Source organism: Diabrotica undecimpunctata, chromosome 2 (genome assembly GCF_040954645.1).
Source record: "Diabrotica undecimpunctata isolate CICGRU chromosome 2, icDiaUnde3, whole genome shotgun sequence".
Classification (NCBI taxonomy): domain Eukaryota; kingdom Metazoa; phylum Arthropoda; class Insecta; order Coleoptera; family Chrysomelidae; genus Diabrotica; species Diabrotica undecimpunctata.
In genome coordinates this window covers 89,825,895-89,845,982 of record NC_092804.1, presented here as the reverse complement: position 1 = coordinate 89,845,982, position 20,088 = coordinate 89,825,895, and the positions used below count along the sequence as shown (strand labels likewise).

The 20,088-nt window shown below is 35.2% G+C and overlaps 1 protein-coding gene across 4 annotated transcripts in view; it reads right to left on the bottom strand.

The window, feature by feature from the left end:
• Positions 1 to 20,088, bottom strand: part of LOC140434724 (uncharacterized) — an 814,516-nt gene that overhangs the window by 72,988 nt on the left and 721,440 nt on the right. Inside the window, exon 6 of one of the 4 annotated variants that reach the window (XM_072523196.1) lies at positions 15,077 to 15,148. The exons of the other annotated variants lie outside the window; for them this stretch is intronic. Coding sequence (XP_072379297.1) covers positions 15,101 to 15,148 — 48 coding nt within the window. The 3' untranslated portion in view covers positions 15,077 to 15,100. Of the gene's footprint in view, positions 1 to 15,076; positions 15,149 to 20,088 lie in introns of those variants that run through there. 4 annotated transcript variants of the gene reach the window in all.

The following is a 20,088-nucleotide window of genomic DNA, read 5'->3' as shown; positions in this document are numbered from 1 at the left end:
GTGTACGCAAAATGGTAAATACGGATCCCAAAAATGGTTAATCCTGTTGTGGAGTCCACTTAATCCTACATGTTGGTCGGAGTCTACATAAAGCGCTACTCAGATAATAGTATACACGGTGTATATTCTACTGGAGTTAATATAATACCGTTTTAGAACGGAGCTTTGAAACTAACGAGTAGAACCAGTTGGCAATTAACAGTAACACCATTCATTCGTACTTTCATCAATTCAGTTCCGCATTCATACCCTCATTCACTAATTTTCGGGGTATCGGGACATCCGACGGGATTGGATGTAAAAAGTCTTTTCCCATCCCATGTCCCGCGGCCCCGACAATGAAATAAAATAAATAAATTAATAAATAAAAATAGATAAAAAAATAAGTTAAAAGTAATGTAGATAAAATAAAAATAAAAACAACAGCTAAAATTGGTATAGATAAGATATAGTAAAAACGAAAGTAACTTCAATAAATAAAATGCAATAAAATAAGTAAATAAATAACACACATTTTTAAAACAGTAAATAAATATAGCGGTCAATCCATCTGCAGCCGCCTCTCTTTCTCTTCCTTGTGCTTTATGGTTTTTGTAACAAAGGCAATGATCAGTTCGAAATCGTGCTTGCTGTCGATGGCTTTATCGATCAGCTCGTGAGGCTCGCCTAGTGGAGATCCCAGGCTCAGCTGTAGTTCGTTTCGCCCCGTGTGGTATGCACGGCAGTCGAAAACAACATGCTGCGTATCGTCCACCACTCCACACTCAGGACATAGATCGTCTCCGGACCTACAGATTCTGTGGGTGTATTTCCGAAACGATCCGTGCCCCGTCAGAAACTGCGTGAAGTAGTAGTTGACGCGCCGATGCCGACACCCGTACCACCTCACTACATCCGGGACCAGGGACCTCGTCTAGGCCGCCTTTTCGACTTCGGCTGCCCATTCCCTCTGCCACATCTCCAAGCTTCTGGCTCTTTCTTGTGGCCCTGAACCAACCGCCCCGTTGCCCCTCTGATACATTCGGGCTCTTTCCCTGGCCAGGATGTGCAGAACCAGCCACTACCTGTAAGGCAATGGTAGATACAGTTCTGTACGCGCTGTACATCCTGATCAGAGGTTTCCTTTGAGCCCTAGAGAGCATGTCCTTATATTTCTTCATCTGGAGGACCTCGTGCCACACGGGGGCCCCGTATAAGATGATCGATAATATTGATTGTAACATAACTGATCTCTTCTGAGATCCGGGCCCTCCTATGTTTGGCAATAATTTGTTCAATGCTGAGGTCCTCCCTTTCGCCTTTCGACATGCTTCTTGTATGTGCTGCCCAAAGGTAAGTCGGTCGTCGAAAGTAATACCGAGATACTTGACTGTCCTTTGGGGTCTTATTTCGGAGCCTTGATATTTGAAAACCAAGTCATCCCTTTTCCTTGGTCCTCTCAGAATTATTATCTCTGTTTTGTCTACTGCTAATTTTAAGTCGTTCTTCTCAATCCACGCCGCGGTCGTGTTTATTGCTTTATTTACCTTTTCTGTTATGCCCCAATTCTTATCATCCTCAACCAATAGGGCTAGATCGTCTGCGTATGCTATCGCTTTGACTCCTTGTCTCTGCTTGTGAATTTCTAGTACCCCATTGTATTAACATGTTCCAGAGTAAGGGTCCCAGGACTGACCACTGGGGTACTCCCGCGGTCATTTGTTTCTTTTTCTTCTTGGATATACATACGGATCGTTCCGAAAGGTAGTCCTTTATTATATTGGACATATATTCCGGAGCCCCGCTTTCGACTACTCGGTCTACTATGAGGCCCCAGTTTGCTGAATTAAAAGCATTTCTTATGTCCAACAGAACAAGAACCACCCATCTTTTCTTTCTTGATTTGGCCGCGTTCCTTATCCAGGTCGCGGCGTCGATTGTCGATCTGCCTTTCCTAAATCCGTACTGTTGGTTGGATAAGACTCTCTCATCTTCCAACATGCCTTCCAGCCTCTTCTTGATAAGTCTTTCGTAGAACTTACCAAGGCAGTCCAGAAGGCATATTGGCCGATAAGAGGTCGGTGAATCAGGGGGTTTCCCGGGCTTTAGGGCTTTAGGGCTTTAGGCGAACCAAGTTCGCCTCCTTCAAGTCCTGGGGAAACTCTTGTTTCTGCAGTAGATCATTAAATATTCTTCTGATCAAACCTGGTTTCTCAGTTGCTATTATATTTATTGCCTCTGGTGGCAGCCTGTCAGGGCCGGGAGCTTTCCCTGTCTTCTTATCCTGACCAGCGGTTTTCACCTCCTCTTCTGTGAACTCCTCTATCATGGTTGGGAAAACCTTGGTGAAATCTAGTATGTCCTTGGTGGGAAAGAGGAGTTCAGCTGATCTCATCCGCTGGTCTTCGTCGAGTCTATATGGGGCCATTATCTTTAAGGTCTTCATTCTGATTTTGTATGCATCACCCCATATATCATCGTCGAGTGCTTTTATCTTCTCGTATAATTCCTTCGAGCTCTGAGGCATCTCTCCCGTAGATCTTCTATCTCATCTGTCCACCAATAGGGGGATTTTTTTCCATGTTTCTTCTTCTCGGTAGCCAATTTTGCCGCATTTTGTAGAGCTGTTCGAAGTTGGCCAAGGTCAGAAATCTCATCTTCATTTATTTTTCTGACCTCCGATAGGTACTTGTTTTTATTGAAATATGATTTTGCTGTACCTATCGACCGCTTTATTACCCCCTTTAACCTTTACCTCAAATTGTATATATCGGTGGTAGGTGAAGAGCTGATCGTCGAGTACATCCCACCCGTACACCTTCCTGGATAGCCCTTCGCTCGCGAATGTGATGTCAATGTGTGATTGGCTGGCCTCCCGTACGAAGGTTGGCTGATTCTTGTTCAGCACTTGGAGGCCAGCCTGGGCTATCCATTCATTCCAGAGTTCCCCCTTTTTGTCGTTTATGGGGGAACCACATTGTCTGGACTTCGCATTTATGTCCCAGGCGATCAGTATTTTTTTTTTCGTTTATAGCGGCACCCATTATTTCATTAACGATTGTTTCGTATCTCATCATAGGGATGTTTGGAGATACATAGCATGTCAGGAGGCTAAAATCCCTCAACCTAATGAGTAAATGATTTCCTCCTCTGACAATGCTCTGCACTCCGACATCCCTATTTTTAATGAGCACCGCTACATTTTTCCCCTGGTCTTGTATCCACCCACCGCATGCCGTTATCTTTTTGTTAGGTTCGGGTACGATGAGCAGATCTATATTTAGCTTGCAGGCTTTTGCGTAGATGAGGTCGTGCGCTCAGCGCGCCCTGCCTACGTTCACCTGCAAAATCCTTATACCAGGTTGATCTTTGGGGTTCATTATGGTTCAGTTCCCTGAGGTCGCTTCCGCAGTGGATTCGAGTCTTATATTAAAATTAAAATTCTTATAGACTAGGATAAAAAAATAAATAAGTATAGATAAAATTAGTGTATAAATAAAAAGTTTATAAATATAATATGTATAAATAAAATAAGATAGATAAAATATATAAATAAAATAAGAAATGTGTGTATATATAAAATTTTTAAATAAATAAAGTATATAAATATGTAAATATAATAGATAGCATTTAGTGAATAACGTGGATATAATGTTGTAGTACTTGGATGCCTTTATCCATGAAAAGCTGAGAGAGATGGCTTCCGGTCCCGCCGGTGGGCTGTATAGGGGCCCACTCGCGTTCTCCAGGGAGCCATCTCTCGCTTTTTCGTTTTCCTTGTTACATTTACCCACCCTTTGGGGGTATTATACTAACACCCACTAACACGGTATTATACTAACTCCAGGAGAATATACACCGTGTACATTATTATCTGGGTAGGTTAAAACACTTTTAGGATCCCTATATATTTTTTCGCGTACACAACTAAACTCCTCCGATGTTGCCAATAATTTGATTAGTCGTAGATTTTTAAATTTTACAGCAGGTAAGTTTTGGAACTTAAAATTTATTTAAATATCAATCAATTTAGTCATCCCGAAATTTCACAAATACTTGGTTAATGTAGTTAAATATTTTATGGTGGTAATTTATATTACTTGCTTTAATTATTTTTAAACTTAAGTTAGTGCCTGTTATAAGCTTGGAAAAGGCAAGTCAGTGTCCATTTTTATTTATTAGTATTTTTTTAATGCATTGACACTGAAAAATTTATTATATAAATGTACGTTCCGATGTTTCGATTGCTACAGTTTATGATGTACACTATTTGTTTCATAAAGTAGTAAACTTTAAATTATAATAATTTATAAATCAATCTTAAAATTATAATTTTTTACTGTCTAATTTCAATATTTCGATTTTTAAATGTAGGGAATTCAATATTATCCTACTATACTTTAGATACACATATACACATGGATACACTTATAACAGATACGAAAATCATAAGGAGGCATAACACCTAATTTCGCTTTTAACGATAAATGTATCGTATAACGTAACGTAGCAATCAGTAGTGAGTCATTACTCAGATAAAATATTTGGGTGACTTTATGGTAATTTGATTCTAGCCAACATATCTATTACAATTATTACATAATATAATATGTTCGGTCTTATTGTTTTAAAAAATACTTTGTCGCTTTTACAAGCTATCATTATTTTCAACTTTAAATATTCTTACCTTATAAACTACTAACCTTATAAAGATATCAGGTATCAAGGGTGGTATTTGTCAATCTAAATGCCACTTACGACATATTAAATTAGAGGACATTTCTCCAAAACTGTATGACAAACTTTAAACATCGTTTTATCCGCGTATATCTACAGAACAGAAGATTTTTCGTATCATTCAATAATAAGATGGAGAATGCAGACAAACGGTCTCGCTTGGGGTAGCGTAATGGCACCTACACTGTATTAAATTTACACAAATGATCAACAGATACCAGTAGATACTAGGATTTTCATGTAGACGATACATTGCACAACCAAAAACTTTTGTTGATGCAGTGGAAAAAAATCTAATAGGTGCCTTAAATATAATAAAAATAAACTACGATTTAATTTTAAGCCAAACCCCGAAAATCTTTTACTAGCGCTTCAATTTTCCCAACATAGGCGCTTTCACAAAACTGAACATTCAATAGTGTGATGAAATCCTTGAACTCTGAATTTCCTATAAATACCTTGGTTATGTCGCACGTTGTCAATCATAGAATCTTGTTTAAAACTAAAAGGCAAACTAAGGACCAGAAATAGTATGCTCCGCAAGCTTGTCAGCTAAAAATGGGGCGCACATCCTTTCACCCTTAAAACGTAAATGCTTGCACTTTTCTTCTTGCTTAACTGTCTTTTTCCTTTTATTCCGATATACTCTGTACGAGTACTAGAAACCTATTCGTTAAGGATTTTTGTTTAGTTGAGGAGATATGTTGTGGAATGCAATTTTTAGATTCCCTATGTCTAATAACATCTTTATCAACGTCTGTTTTTCCTTGCAATTCTTAGAAGGCACAGATTAAAGCAAAATACTGAATTTGCTTGAATTATACTTGAATTTGGTTTCAAAATTAGTTTACGGTTTTTAACCAAGTTTAACATCTTGGCGTCTATGCATGTGTCCGATCTACCTTAAGCGATTTATTTTCCTAAACAATATAGTTATAAGAGCTTTCTTTATTTAGTATGTGTTCTTATTCTATACGGATTTGTAGCAATATGATAATGAGGTTAAAAAAGTTTTATTATTTTATTCTTATTATTTTTCTTTCAAATATTCGGAGTTCTTCCTTATTTGTTTTAGTCATTGTCCATGATTCGCATCCATGTATTAAAATAGGTCTGAAGTGAATTATGCTCTGTATTTCTTTAGTCACATTATTATTAATCATAACTGTGATTATTAATCTAAGATATTTAAAGTGTTCCATACTTTCGAAATTATAGTTGTTGACTTTAATATTTTATCTAGATGTATTGAATTTCTTTCTTCTGTTGATTTGCTTGTATTTGGTTTTTATTTTGTTGATTTTAAGTGAAACATTTTTCGTGCTCTCTTCACTTTGTTGAAGATGTCGTTTGCGGACGAAAGAGAGTTTCTTATAAGATCAATATCATTAGCAGATGCTAGGACTACTTTGTACCTTGAACCATTAATGGATTGCATTTTAAATAGACGTTATTTCTATTTTAGTAAGCTGTTTATTAAATTTTTGAAAATTTGGCGCCACAGAGTTTCTTGGCGCCTATCTTCATCTCTGTTTTTTTTGTTCAGCGTATCATTCTTCTTTTTCCTATGCCGTCCCCATTAACGGAGGTTAGCGACCACATTTCTAAAAGTATCTCTGTCTTTTGCAACGTGGAATAATTCGTCCACAGTCATGTTTGTCCAGTCCAATATTTCGCAGCCATGACTTCCTCTTTCTACCTATTCCCTTTTTGCCATCGACTCTACCCTGCATGATGGGCTGCAGAAGACTTTATATTCCTTAGTATGTGTCTCAGGTATGCAGTCCTGCGTACTTTTATTGTTCTCAACAATTTTTTGTCTCGACCCATCCTTCTCAGCACTTCCTCATTGGTGACCCTGGCTATCCATGGAATTCTCAACATTCTTCGGTATATCCAAAATGCAAAGGCTTGAAGCTTCTTAACTATTTGCGCTTTTACCGTATATATTTCTACTTCGTACAATAGTTGAGACCAGACGTAACATTCAACAAACTCAGTCTTAGCGCAGTATTCAGATTTTTGTCACAGAACAATTGCTTGAATTTTAAGAACCCTGCCCTTGCCATTTCTATTCGTACCCTGATTTCTTAGTCTGGATCTAATTTTTTGTTGATGTAAGCTCCCAGATATTTATATTTTTACTCCCGTATCATTATTAAAAGGATTTTGCTGAATGTCGACCTAGGGAATCCGGTGGTATGTATACGATGTTTCCATAACCAACGTTCGAAAATTTGTCTTACTGTAAAGTCATGACGATTTTACTAGGAAATATAGTGCTGTTTAATAATAATAAAGTTCAAGCAACAGTTCCTATATGCACTAACTTGGTACTGATATCTCTGCTCCCCGATACCAGGTAGCAGTCCCGAAAACATTAAAACTGCTACACTCATGCTTCCAATTATCCAACGATTAGCCAGTCCAGGACTATACGCCTTATTATGGTACTGATATTGCTGCTGTCCCTCATAAGTAAATATAATATGCAAGAAAGGTTTTGGCAATTTAATAGGATTTTGTATGTTAGAATATTATTTCTCCGAGAAAGTGAAAAATATCTATTTGCTATCCGGATTTTATTCATAGATTAAATATTAGAATGCTATAAAATAATGCTATTAGCAGCAAAAAACGGTCTGATAGTAAGTAATGAGAAAACTAAATAAATTTTCTTTAACATACAAGAGAGAGGACGTAGAGTAGGGCATAACGTAACAACAAACCCATATAATTTTGAAAGATTGCAGCGTTTTAGGTTTCGTAGATAACGCTGTCACATAAGAAATAAAATGGAATATTCAGGTAGCTAACCCACATAACACCTTTAAATCCAGAAGTCTAATACAAATCATCATAAAAAGTCATCAGAATTATTTTCCAACTTACAAAGGTCCGAATACTAACCAATACCGAACCGGAACTAATGCCAAGGTCAAACAGATATATAAAGATAGCAACGTCATACAAGAAACTAAATCTCAACGCCAAAGTTACGCTGGCTATATCCAAAGGCTTTCTAATAACTGCATTGCCAAGTTAAACTGGGAGAATGCCCCGAGAGAAAAAATGCCCTTAGGACGTCCACGAATCAACGGGGGAGGTAACATATGGTCAGATTTAGGAATAGTGGGACTACCTACCGACTTTCGACCGCGTTCTGACTATACTATAACGATGACCTTTACAATATATACAATACTTGAGACAGCTGTTTGTCTCAAGTTGGTCATTCAGAATTATGTCTGTATTTTTTAATTTGCTAATTTCCATAGATTCTAATTTCCATAGAATCTAAAGATATCTTAAGGCCTTTATTTTAAATATACCTTTTTAGTAATGAAAATACGTAAGTAGAACCTGAAATATACATGTAACCTTTAATCTCTGGGATAAATCCATCTCCGGAACAATGGCGCCGATATATTTAGTTAAAATTCTGTGCACTTATTTTAACCGTTTAGGTCCTTATCATTCATATATGAGTTGTGACCTATATTACAAATTCATTTACTTTTCACAAAGAGACTCCATATAAAAATCGGTCCTTTATAGGATCAATTATTCTAATTATGTCTATAAATATTAAGAGCATATCTAGAGATAAAGACACTTTACTTTACTTAACCTTATCAGACATATGCGCTTAGCACAAATGTGACGTATTTCTAGTGCAGAAAATATATAGATGGCAAAACCTAGGGTATTTGGTATTAAGCTGATCGCTGAAAATCACATAATAAATGTGAAAGTGCTATCTCTGCCGGCAAATAAGCAAAGAAAAACTTAAAATGAGAGAGGACAAAACCAGTCAGCTGAAGGAACCTTTTAACGATGTTGAGCTTGGATCCACTATCTACGTATATAATAAAGAATAGTACGGTACTGACTGAAGATCTGAGCACAAAGCTTATTATAAAATTTGGACCAAAAATACAACAATTACTGACATCCAAAGTCTGCAGACAAACAAAGCAAAGACAAAGTTGTTGCCTTGCTTAAACTTGGCAAAAACTCCAATGACCACAAAAGCTATCGGTCAATATATTTATTTTGTCAGCTTTAGAAAATACTTCTCAAAAGGTAAAACAGAAGAAAAACTCAAATTAAAAGACAAAAGTTGCTATAGACAGGGAAGATCATGTACGTCACAAATACTAAATCTTGCCCAACACAGCCAAGATGGGTACGAAAGATATCAGGTATGAGGAGTGGTATTTGTCAATCTAAGCAGCAATTTGCAGCTTACGACCTCTTAAATAAGAGGGCATTTTTTCAAAATCTATATGATATCTCCTTAGGTAATAAACTTACTTGTTTTACTAGCGTATGCCTACATAACAGAAGATTTTTGGTATTTCTCAATGGTGAGAATAGCAAATGGAGAACGCAGAAGAACGGTCTCCTTTGGGGTAGCGTAATGGCACCTACACTGTATAACATGTACACAAACCATCAACCCATACCAGTAAATACTAGGACTTATTATATATTCGATACATCTATTATTGCACAACCAAAAACTTTTGTTGCTGAAGTGGAGAAAAATCTAAGTCATGCCTTAAACACAATAAAAATAGACTATAAATCAATTTTAAGCCAAACCCTGGAAAAACTCAGGTGTGCTACTTTAATGCCCCTAACAGAGACGTTTTCACAAATCTGAACATCCAATAGTGTCATGAAATCCTTATACTCTGGACTTGCTATAAAGACCTTGAAGATAGTTTGTATTACACTTAGTCATTGACAGAACTTTGTTTAAAACTAAAAGGCACACTGAGAACCAGAAATAATATTCTTCGCAAACTTGTCAGCTAAAAATGAGAAGCACATCCTTCCACCCTTAAAACGTAAACGCTTGCATTCTATGCTTCTGCTGCCGAATATACCTTGCCAGTATGAATGACACCAACACATACTTAACACGTAGATTTAGCTATAAATTAGTCATCCAAATTCAGCGAATATTAAGACTCACATCCATACATAAGCTCTACAATATCGTAGCTACCAAGACACCTAATATCCGAAGATAAGTAGCTAAAGAAGGAAAGAAACAAAATCTAGATTTGCAACATGTACTCCACGAATATAAGCCCATTTTATGACTAAAATCGAGAAAAAACTGGCCAGATCAACATATGTGCAAGATATACAAAAAAAAATAAGCTCTTCCTCGCCATCTGAACCCTCGAGAGGACTCTTGCCTGCAAACACCGGTTAACTTGTGTTAATGTTGGGTGGTAGAAGATTCTTCACACCTTCTTAGTTGACTTTGCCATTTAAATTGCTCTTTTCTGAAGGGACAAGGTTTAATTATTGAAACTGAACATGTAAAATACAGTCAGTAAACTATTGCTTATAAAGATCATTGCAAATTTGACAGTAACTCCACTTATATTGATTACATATTACCCCTAAATTACCTTACCATTCAGAAGTATGTAATATTGGTAAAGTGATATATTCTGGCTAAATAAATTAAGCATTCTTCCCTTTTTTGCGGACTACTATCCATTTTTACACAAAAATATCTATTTTAGCACTTAAATATTTATTTTAAGATAACCTATCCAGAATTATATGTAGTATACAAACAAAACCAGAAATAAAATAATAAAGAAGCTACAAGATATCGTAAAACAATAGATGGATGAAATAAAACAAGTTCATCTTAATTGGATTCTTAAATATAACGTATAAAGACATACTAACGTTAAAAAAATGCATTAGGAAACTTCCGCATATGAAAAAAACATCCAACTTGGTAACGAAATCCTTTTGTATCTATAAAGCTATTTTTAGAAAAGCACGTACCTATCAAAAACAGGTATTTGGTAGTATACATATCTATTACATACTGTAATGCGTATGAATGATAACAAAATAAGGACTAAGGAGTCCGTATGAACCGTTTAGAATATACGCTGAAAATATACGGCTTAATCGCATAGTTGCCAAACTATCAGAGCTTACTTAAACCGATATACTTATGGTTCCAATATACAGTGAAAAAGATCTGAACGACCCCTATAATATATACACGTGAACTAAGCGATATACATTTATGATACAGGGGTACTTATGGACTCTACCAAATTTTTAAAAATTATGAAACTATACATCTTAACGAATCGACAGAGCCAATATTATGGAATGGTCAAGTGAGCTCCGTATATCGGTGTCCACTTCACCACGGAGCTCACTTGAACCTCAACCTTTTTTTAATAATTTGAAATTATGCAAAGATCGTTTTGCTTTGAATCACTAAACAAAACTAAACAAAAACTAAAGTTAAAACAAAAAATCTTATTGACAAAACAGTATCGTCGTACTTTCGAAAATAAAGTAAAAACTTTTAAAGAATGTTTAAATAAGTAAAAATTCTACAAAAATAAAAAAATATCCGTGGCCACTAATCAATCGATTAGGAAAAGTCGCACTAAGATATTCACTGACGATGCGAGAATTATGTGCAGGACAACCATCGTGTTGAAACCATATGGAATCGAAATGTATTGGTAAATTACAAAGGGCTAGGACAATTTCATTTTGCAGAAGTTCCAAGTATTTCCGCCCAGTCAACATACCGTCTATAAAAAATGGACCAATGACATGATTCCCTATTATGCCTCCCCAAACATTTACTTTTCGAAGACGCTGGGTACGAGCGACATAAATCTGACGAGGATTTCCTCGAGATCAATACCTAGCATTGATTGAATTGTGACGGCCATGCAATGAAAACGTACATTCATCGGTGAACAAAACGTTCTCTAAAAAATGTTCATCTTGATGTGACATTTCCATTGCAGTTTGACAAAATTCTAAACGTCTATATTGATCCCCAGGAAATTGTTCGTTGGATTTATGAAGTTTATAGGGACGGTATCGATGTCTTTACAAAATTTCAACTACTCTAAATCTTGGAATTCCACATTGTTCTCCGAGACGAGGTGTTGATTGGGTAGGATTTTGCTCAATACTTGCACAAATCAAAGTGTCCCTTAGTTCCAAATCTGGATTTACCTACCTTCGTCTGCGAACTCCTCTTGGATCGAACACGGATCCATAAGTAAAAAAATTACGTATAATAGACTGAATTGTTGATCGTGCTGGAGCCGGCCTATTTGGAAACATATTTACAAATTGTTGTCTAATCATGTTGTCTGATAATCCATTCACGTGCCAGACAACAATTTGCACTTTTTCCTCGACCGTTAAAATCCTTTTCACGAATTGGTTTTTCAATAAAAAGATTCTGTTTACCGTAAAAAACACTTCTCGATGTGTTATTATTTGATAACTTGAAGGCTTGATGATTTGGTTAGCTATAAAGCAGGTAGCTGTTCACGCGCATCCATTCCAATGTCGTCAATTGTTTTGAAAATCATTACCTGTACAGAGGAATTGATATTAACACTGAGAATTTAGTGATGGATTTGACATTAAACAGTCTTCAATGGATTATTTTCCATTCACAACTGAAGACTGTAAAACTGGAATTGAATTTGAAATATTTTGTATTTCTATTTTATAAAATTGGAATAAGAATAAATTGTAAATAATGAGTTTTTCGAAAACTTGTTACCTAATATGTATCATATTTTCTATTATTTTTGATTGAGTAAAACAAAAATTTTACCCTTGGTGTGAATTGCACCCCAGTCTTATTATCAATAGACAACGTCTCTAACAATTACGCCAACTCCACATACAACAATTGTTTTCGGACTGAACATACCTATTTAGTTTAGTCAAATATTTAAGTTGAGTTATTTTTATAATTAAATAAACTTAGAGAATTATAATTTAAAATCGCTACTAATAATGTTTTTTACTATAATATATCTTAATATATTTAATCATTTATTCTAACATCAGAAATTATTAAAATAAAATATTTTCGAGGTCATCCGTATAATTATGACTGAAGTCAAATAGACACGTCTAATAACTAGCCTTTACTCGTACTATCTCACAACTTAATCTGTCTTCTATCCTTTCCGCTATTTTGCCGGGTGGTAAGAAACTCACCACTGTATATATATTATATATATATATACATATATATATATATATATATATATATATATATATATATATATATATATATATATATATATATATATATATATATATAGTAAACTCTTAAATATTGGGGAAATCTGCAAGAAAGACTCTAATGTGTATCAATTGTTTCGCCGAACGTTTTCGCCAAAGAGAATTAATTTGGCTTCTTCAGGGCTGAAAGAGAATAAATTATAATTAGCTATCATATATTATCTATTAAAACATTATTGATCTTACCGTAACTTAGAATTGTAGAGTTAGAATATTAAAAAACTTTGGTTCTGTTTTAGCCAGAACGCAAGCGCTGACAACTTCATTAGTTCTTATGAATCTTTATGTCGTTAAGGTTCATTGGTAAAAAACGAATGAATTTAAATCCCAGTAAAGGGAAATATTATTTTGATTTTCTTTATTTTATTATATTATATTGTTCATGTATTATTGCATTTTATTGAGATGTATCTAAGAAAAGCAAGGGAATGTTATATATTTTTTGTTAATGAAAATTAATTATAAAGGTATGTTAGTTGTTAATGGATATATCAGTCAAGTTAGATATCTGTGATATAGTATTGTTCTTGGTATCTGATTTAAGTAACAAGTGGTATATATCGCTTAGATTCTTGATGTCACTCTTAACATTAATGGAGAAATCGTTAAGGAAAATATAAGACATTTCAACGAACTCTCTTTTAGATTTATTGTTCTCACGGTGGAGAATTGTGGTGTTAGTATAGTCCATGAGATGACCAGTGGAATGGACATGTTTGGCTAATGCACAACGGTCAGGGTGAAGTCGAGAATCACTTTTGTGTAGTGTAATACGTGATTTCAATAATTGAGATGTTTGACCGATGTAGGAATTGTTGCAAGAGAGACATGGAATATTGTAGACAATATTACTAAGCCTATCTATGGGAGTCTTATCTTTTATCTTAGAATAAAGATTATTAATTGTTAGGGCTGATCTACAAGCCACATTAAGTTTAATGTTGTTATTATTATTGCCAAAGCTATTTTCAACACTTTTCAGAATCCTTGTTAACCCCGGAGTGATATCTCTGAAATATGGTAGTGAAAAATATTTGTTTATAGGAGTATCCGAGACTAGGTTCCCACTTAAGACATCAGGATCAGCATTGTTAGTCGCGAAGGAAGGTGAAATATCTTCGTCATGGATAGTATTAAACAAAATCTTATTAACTAATGGTGTTGGATAAGCGTTTGAAATAAAAAGTTTCTGTAGGATTTGTAGGTTTTTTGTATGAAATGAAGGATCTGATAGTTTTGTTACCCTATTTTTCATCTGTTTGATTAAGTTGACTTTGGTAGAATTATTATGGTATGAGTTGTAGTTAAGGTATCTACCAGAATGGGTCGGTTTTTGATACCAATCTATTTTGATGTTGTTGGTTTCCCTGATCATCCTTATGTCGAGAAAGGGGACGGACCAATTACCATCTTCCCTCTCTATAGTGAACTGGATGTAGGGGTCATAACCATTAAAAGTATCTAATAGTTCATCTACCTTGTCATTGGGTATAGCCAAAATGATATCATCAACATATTTTTTAATAAATGGAATATTAAAGGATAGTAAAGGAATGACTGAGTCTAATACATAATCCATAACGTAAGTTGCAATGGTAGGAGAAATCTTAGCTCCCATAGGGGTACCGAAAGTTTGTTGATAGAATTTATCATTAAATGAGAAGTAAGTGTTGTTAAAGAGAAATTCGACGATGCTGATGAATCTGTCGTAAGACATGGAACAACAACCTCTAATACGGTCCCAGTTGATCTCTATTGATGCCAAACATATTCCTAGATGAACATTGCTGAATAAGGATACAACGTCAAGGCCATCTCAAAAGAATCTTTAATGTAATATTGACTTTCATAATTATATGCATTAGTAAGTGTCTCCTCAACTAAGCAGAAATCGTTAGCGAATTGGTTTCTTGTACTCATACAGAGTAGATCCGAATAAAAATAAAATTAAAAAGACAGTCAAGATTTCATTTCACGTCCAAATCGTCTATGTATCTGTTGATACGTATTTCGCTTTAATAAAGCTCATCAGAACAGTTATTCATAGGCGTTTTCAACGTGAAAATTAATCTTTTCTGTCTTTGGGAAGCAACGATAAAATGGCTTGTGATGGGTAGCTCTTTCGGGGCGACAGACTCAGTAAAACACAGGTTTGAAATAAAAATAAATCTATTAATTTAGTATATACAATAAATAAAAATAAAAAGGAATTCTACTTTGTATACTTATACAATGAATAAAACTAAAACGAATTCTACGTCCCCGTCTGGATCCCACGATGAACGAAGTCCCCGGTGAACGTCTATAAAAGAAAAGAAATTAATTAGTACTAATAAGAAACGAAATGGGGGAAATCGATCGCGCGCAGATTTATACTCGCTTTCGCTTCAATTCAGCGAAAGCTCCGAATACACTCGCAAACAAAATATTTAGCTGTGCAGACCCATGGCAATGTTCAATGCACAATACCGACGGGTTCCGCTTGGCTAAGGACAGAGTATGATCCTCAATACGGAAATCTTTCTGTCCCGGTTGGTTCTGTGCAGATCTACGGTAATGCTCAATACGCAACACCGATGGGTTCCGCTTGGTTAGGGACAGAGTATGATCCTCAATACGGAAATCTCTCTGTCCGAGATGGCTCGCAGGTTCACTACACCGGCGAGTCAGGGAGCCTAGAGCGCTAGCTACAAGACTGCTTAATTCCGCTATTCACACGCCTTAAATAGCCGTTCTGAATCCCACTTGGCCGTCACGTTATAGAAGTGGATGCGCAAATATTGACACTCCCACGGTTCGAACTGTTAAACGATCAGAGCATCGTTACAGGCTTCGAAACGGACGCAATAGCGACATCTGATATTAAATCCGTAAAATAGTTTCGAAACACAATTCAGATAACTGTCTTTTTAATTTTATTTTTATTCGGATCTACTCTGTATGAGTACAAGAAACCAATTCGCTAACAATTTCTGCTTAGTTGAGGAGACATGTCGTGGAATGCAAATTTTAGATTCCCCATGTCCCTTTTAACATCTTTATCAACGTCTGGCTATGTCTTGCAATTTTTAGAAGGCTCCAGATTAAGGCAGTTATCTGAATTGTGTTTCGAAACTATTTTACGGATTTAATATCAGATGTCGCTATTGCGTCCGTTTCGAAGCCATTTTATCGTTGCTTCCCAAAGACAGAAAAGATTAATTTTCACGTTGAGAACGCCTATGAATAACTGTTCTGATGAGCTTTATTAAAGCGAAATACGTATCAACAGATACATAGACGATTTGGACGTGAAATGAAATCTTGACTGTCTTTTTAATTTTATTTTTATTCGGATCTACTCTGTATGAGTACAAGAAACCAATTCGCTAACGATTTCTGCTTAGTTGAGGCGACATGTCGTGGAATGCAAATTTTAGATTCCCCATGTCTCTTTTAACATCTTTATCAACGTCTGGCTATGTCTTGCAATTTTTGGAAGGCTCCAGATTAAGGCAATTATCTGAATTGTGTTTCGAAACTATTTTACGGATTTAATATCAGATGTCGCTATTGCGTCCGTTTCGAAGCCATTTTATCGTTGTTTCCCAAAGACAGAAAAGATTAATTTTCAAGTTGAGAACGCCTATGAATAACTGTTCTGATGAGCTTTATTAAAGCGAAATACGTATCAACAGATACATAGACGATTTGTACGTGAAATGAAATCTTGACTGTCTTTTTAATTATATATGTTTTTTGATATTTTATATACAGCTTTTTTATTATTTTATTTCTGGTTTTATCTGTGTACTACATATAATTCTGGATAGAAGGTTATCTCAAAATAAATATTTAAGTGCTAAAATAGATATTTTTTTGTTAAAATGGGTAGTAGTGCACAAAATAGGGAAGAATGATTAATTTATCTAACATGAATTATACCACTTCACCAATATTACATATTTCTGAATGGTTTATGTCCTGTTTAGGGGTAATATGTAATCAATATAAGTGAAGTTAGTGTCAAATTTGCATTGATCTTTACAAGTAATAGCTTACTGACTGTACTTTACATGTTCAGTTCACATAAATAAACCTTGTCCCTTCAGAAAAGAGCGATTTAAATGGTAAAGTTAACTAAAAAAGTGTGATGATCTTGTACCACCCCACATTCACACAAGTTAACTGGTGTTTGCAGGCAAGAGTCCAGAGTTTGCTTGGCAGATTTAAGGAAGATAACTACCATAAGAAAGTTCCTTTCGAGGGTTCAGATGGCGAGGAGCAGCTTATTTTTGTTTGTATATCTTGCAGATGTGTTGATCTAGCCAGTTTTTCCTCAATTCTAGTCATAAAATGGGCTGGTATTCGTGGAGTAGATGTTACGAATCTGGACTTTGTTTCTTTTGCTCTCTAGCTACTTATCTTCGGATATTAGGTATATTGATAGGTACGATATTGTAGAGCTTATGTATGGATGTGAGTCTTAATATTCGCTGAATTTGGCTGACTAATTTATAACTAAATCTACGTGTTAGGTATGTATTGGTCTCACTCATACTATCAAGGTATATTCGGCAGCAGAAGCATAGAGTTCAAGCGTCTACGTTTTAAGGGTGGCAGGATGTGCTTCCCATTTTTAGCTGACAAGTTGGCAGAGAATATTATTTTTCTGGTTCTAGTTTGCCATTTGGTTTTAAACAAAGTTTTGTGAATGACAAAGTGTGATAGAAACTATCTTCAAGGTATTTATAGCAAGTCCAGAGTTTAAGGATTTCATGACACTATTGGTTCAGGTATATGTTCAGATTTGTGAAAGTGTCTCTGTTAGGGACGTTGAAGGAGCACACCTGACTTTTTCCGGGGTTTGGCTTAAAATTGATTCATAATCTATTTTTGTGGTGTTTAAGGTATGATTTAGATTTTTCTCCACTTCACCAACAAAAGTTTTTGGCTGTGCAACAATAGATGTATCGTCTACATAATAAAAGTCCTAGTATTTACTGGTATGGGTTGTGTAAATGTTATACAGAGTAGGTGCCATTACATTACCCCAAAGGAGACCGTTCTTCTACGTTCTCCATCTGCTATTCTTACCATTGAGTGATACGAAAAATCTTCTGTTGTGTAGGCATACGCGGATAATACAAGTGAGTTTATTACCTAAGGAGATATTACATAGATTTTGGAGAAATACCCTATAATTTAAGGTGTCGTAAGCGGCATTTAGATTGACAAATACCACTCCTCATACCTGATATTTTTCGTACTTCTCTTCGCTGTGTTGGGCGAGATTTAGTATTTGTGACGTATATGATCTACCCTGTCATATATAGCCAGTTTTGTCTTTTAATTTGAGTTTTTCTTCTATTATCGGTTTATATTAAGGATCATGTGCAGAAGTATTTTGTATAGCTGACAAAATAAATAGATATATTGGCCGATAGCTTTTGTGGTCGTTGAAGTTTTTGCCAGGTTTAAGCAAGGCAACAACTTTGTCTTTGCTTTGCTTGTCTACAGACTTTGGATATTAGCCATTGTTGTAATTTTGGTTCAAATTTTATAGTTAGTTTTGTGCTCAGATCCTCAACCAGGAGCCGTAATATTGTTCATTATATACGTGGATAGCGGATCCAAGCTTAACATCGTAGAAAGGTTCCCTCAGCTGACTGGTTTTGTTTTCTCTCATTTTAAGTTTTTCTTTGCTTTTTTGCCTGCATTTAATATGTAATTTTCAGCGATCAGCTTAATACCAAATACCATAGGATTGGCCATCTATGTGCTTCCTGCACTAGAAATACGTCATATTTGTGTTAAGCGCACCCGAATTAACGATTACTTAATTATTCATTACCCAGGGTACGCCCGATTGCGGTGGTCTTATTAGTACTTCAATTTTGATGAACGCTTCTACTTTAAACTTCATAAAAAATGACTAATCTTTCACTTTTCTGTTACTGTTACTTTAAGACGATATTTCGAGTCAGATTTGTATAGTAATAACTGTAGTTAATGTTCGTTAATGTAGTTCGTGAAAAGTAAATGAGTTTGTAATATCGGCCCCATTGTTCAGGAGATGAGTTTATACCAAAGATCAAAGGTTACATTCCTTTACATGCGTATTCCAGGTTCTATTTATATATTTTCATTACTAAAAAAGTATATTTATAATAAAGGCCTTAAGCTATCTTTAGATTCTATGAATATTAAAATCTATGGAAATTAGCAAATTAAAAAATACAGACATAATTCTGAATGACCAACTTGAGACAAACAGTTATCCCCTCCTCAACTTATTCAGTTACAAAATATGACGTGTAAACGCATACCTGTTTTATTGTTAGATAAAATGAAAAGAGTACGAAAAGACCTGCTTATGCTTTAGAGTACGGGTACTTTAGTACAAAGTACCCTTTGCTTTTGCCAATTGCTTTGTCACTTTCTCAGCGATGGGTCTCCCTTTTGCTCATCAATAATGTTCTCGCTCGATATAGTTATTCTAAGATGGCCGCCTTTGAATTTTGGTGTTACAGAAGAATCCTACGAATATCATGGATTCAAAGAATGTCAAACGTGGAAGTAACTAGAATGATAGGAAATGGAGCGGAAATAATATTAACTATCAAAAGACGAAAACTTGAGTACTTAGGACATGTGATGAGAGGGCAAAAATACGCATTATTACAACTTATTATCCAAGGCAAAATCCGAGGAAAGCGAAATGTGGGAAGACGAAGAATATCCTGGCTTAAAAACTTAAGAAAATGGTTTGAATGCAGTAGTGCAGAACTTTTTAGAGCGGCAGTCAAAAGAGTCCGAATAGCCATGATGATTTCCAACCTTCGATAGAAGATGGAACTTAAAGAAGAAGAAGATATTCAGATTTCACTATATGCTCTACATTTGGTTTTATCTCCTATTAATTTACAACTATGACGAAATCTTTATAATATATCTGATACATTGATATTAAAGTGGAGTAGAATACTTAGTAGATAATATTTATTTGTTTTGAGTATACTTATTTTACAATCTAGTACATAAAAAAATAAATAATTGTGTGTTCAGCGCTTTCTAAGTTTATAAAACATAAACATGCTTCCATATTAGATTATACATTTATTAAGAATGTCCACTCTCTGAATTGAAGTTTTTATCTTAAAATATGACTGTGTCCCACAATCTTTACACAAAAGTTTCTTTTCTGAAATACCGGTATAAATATGGATTTTGAATTTCGCAATGATTTTTTCTTGTGACGTT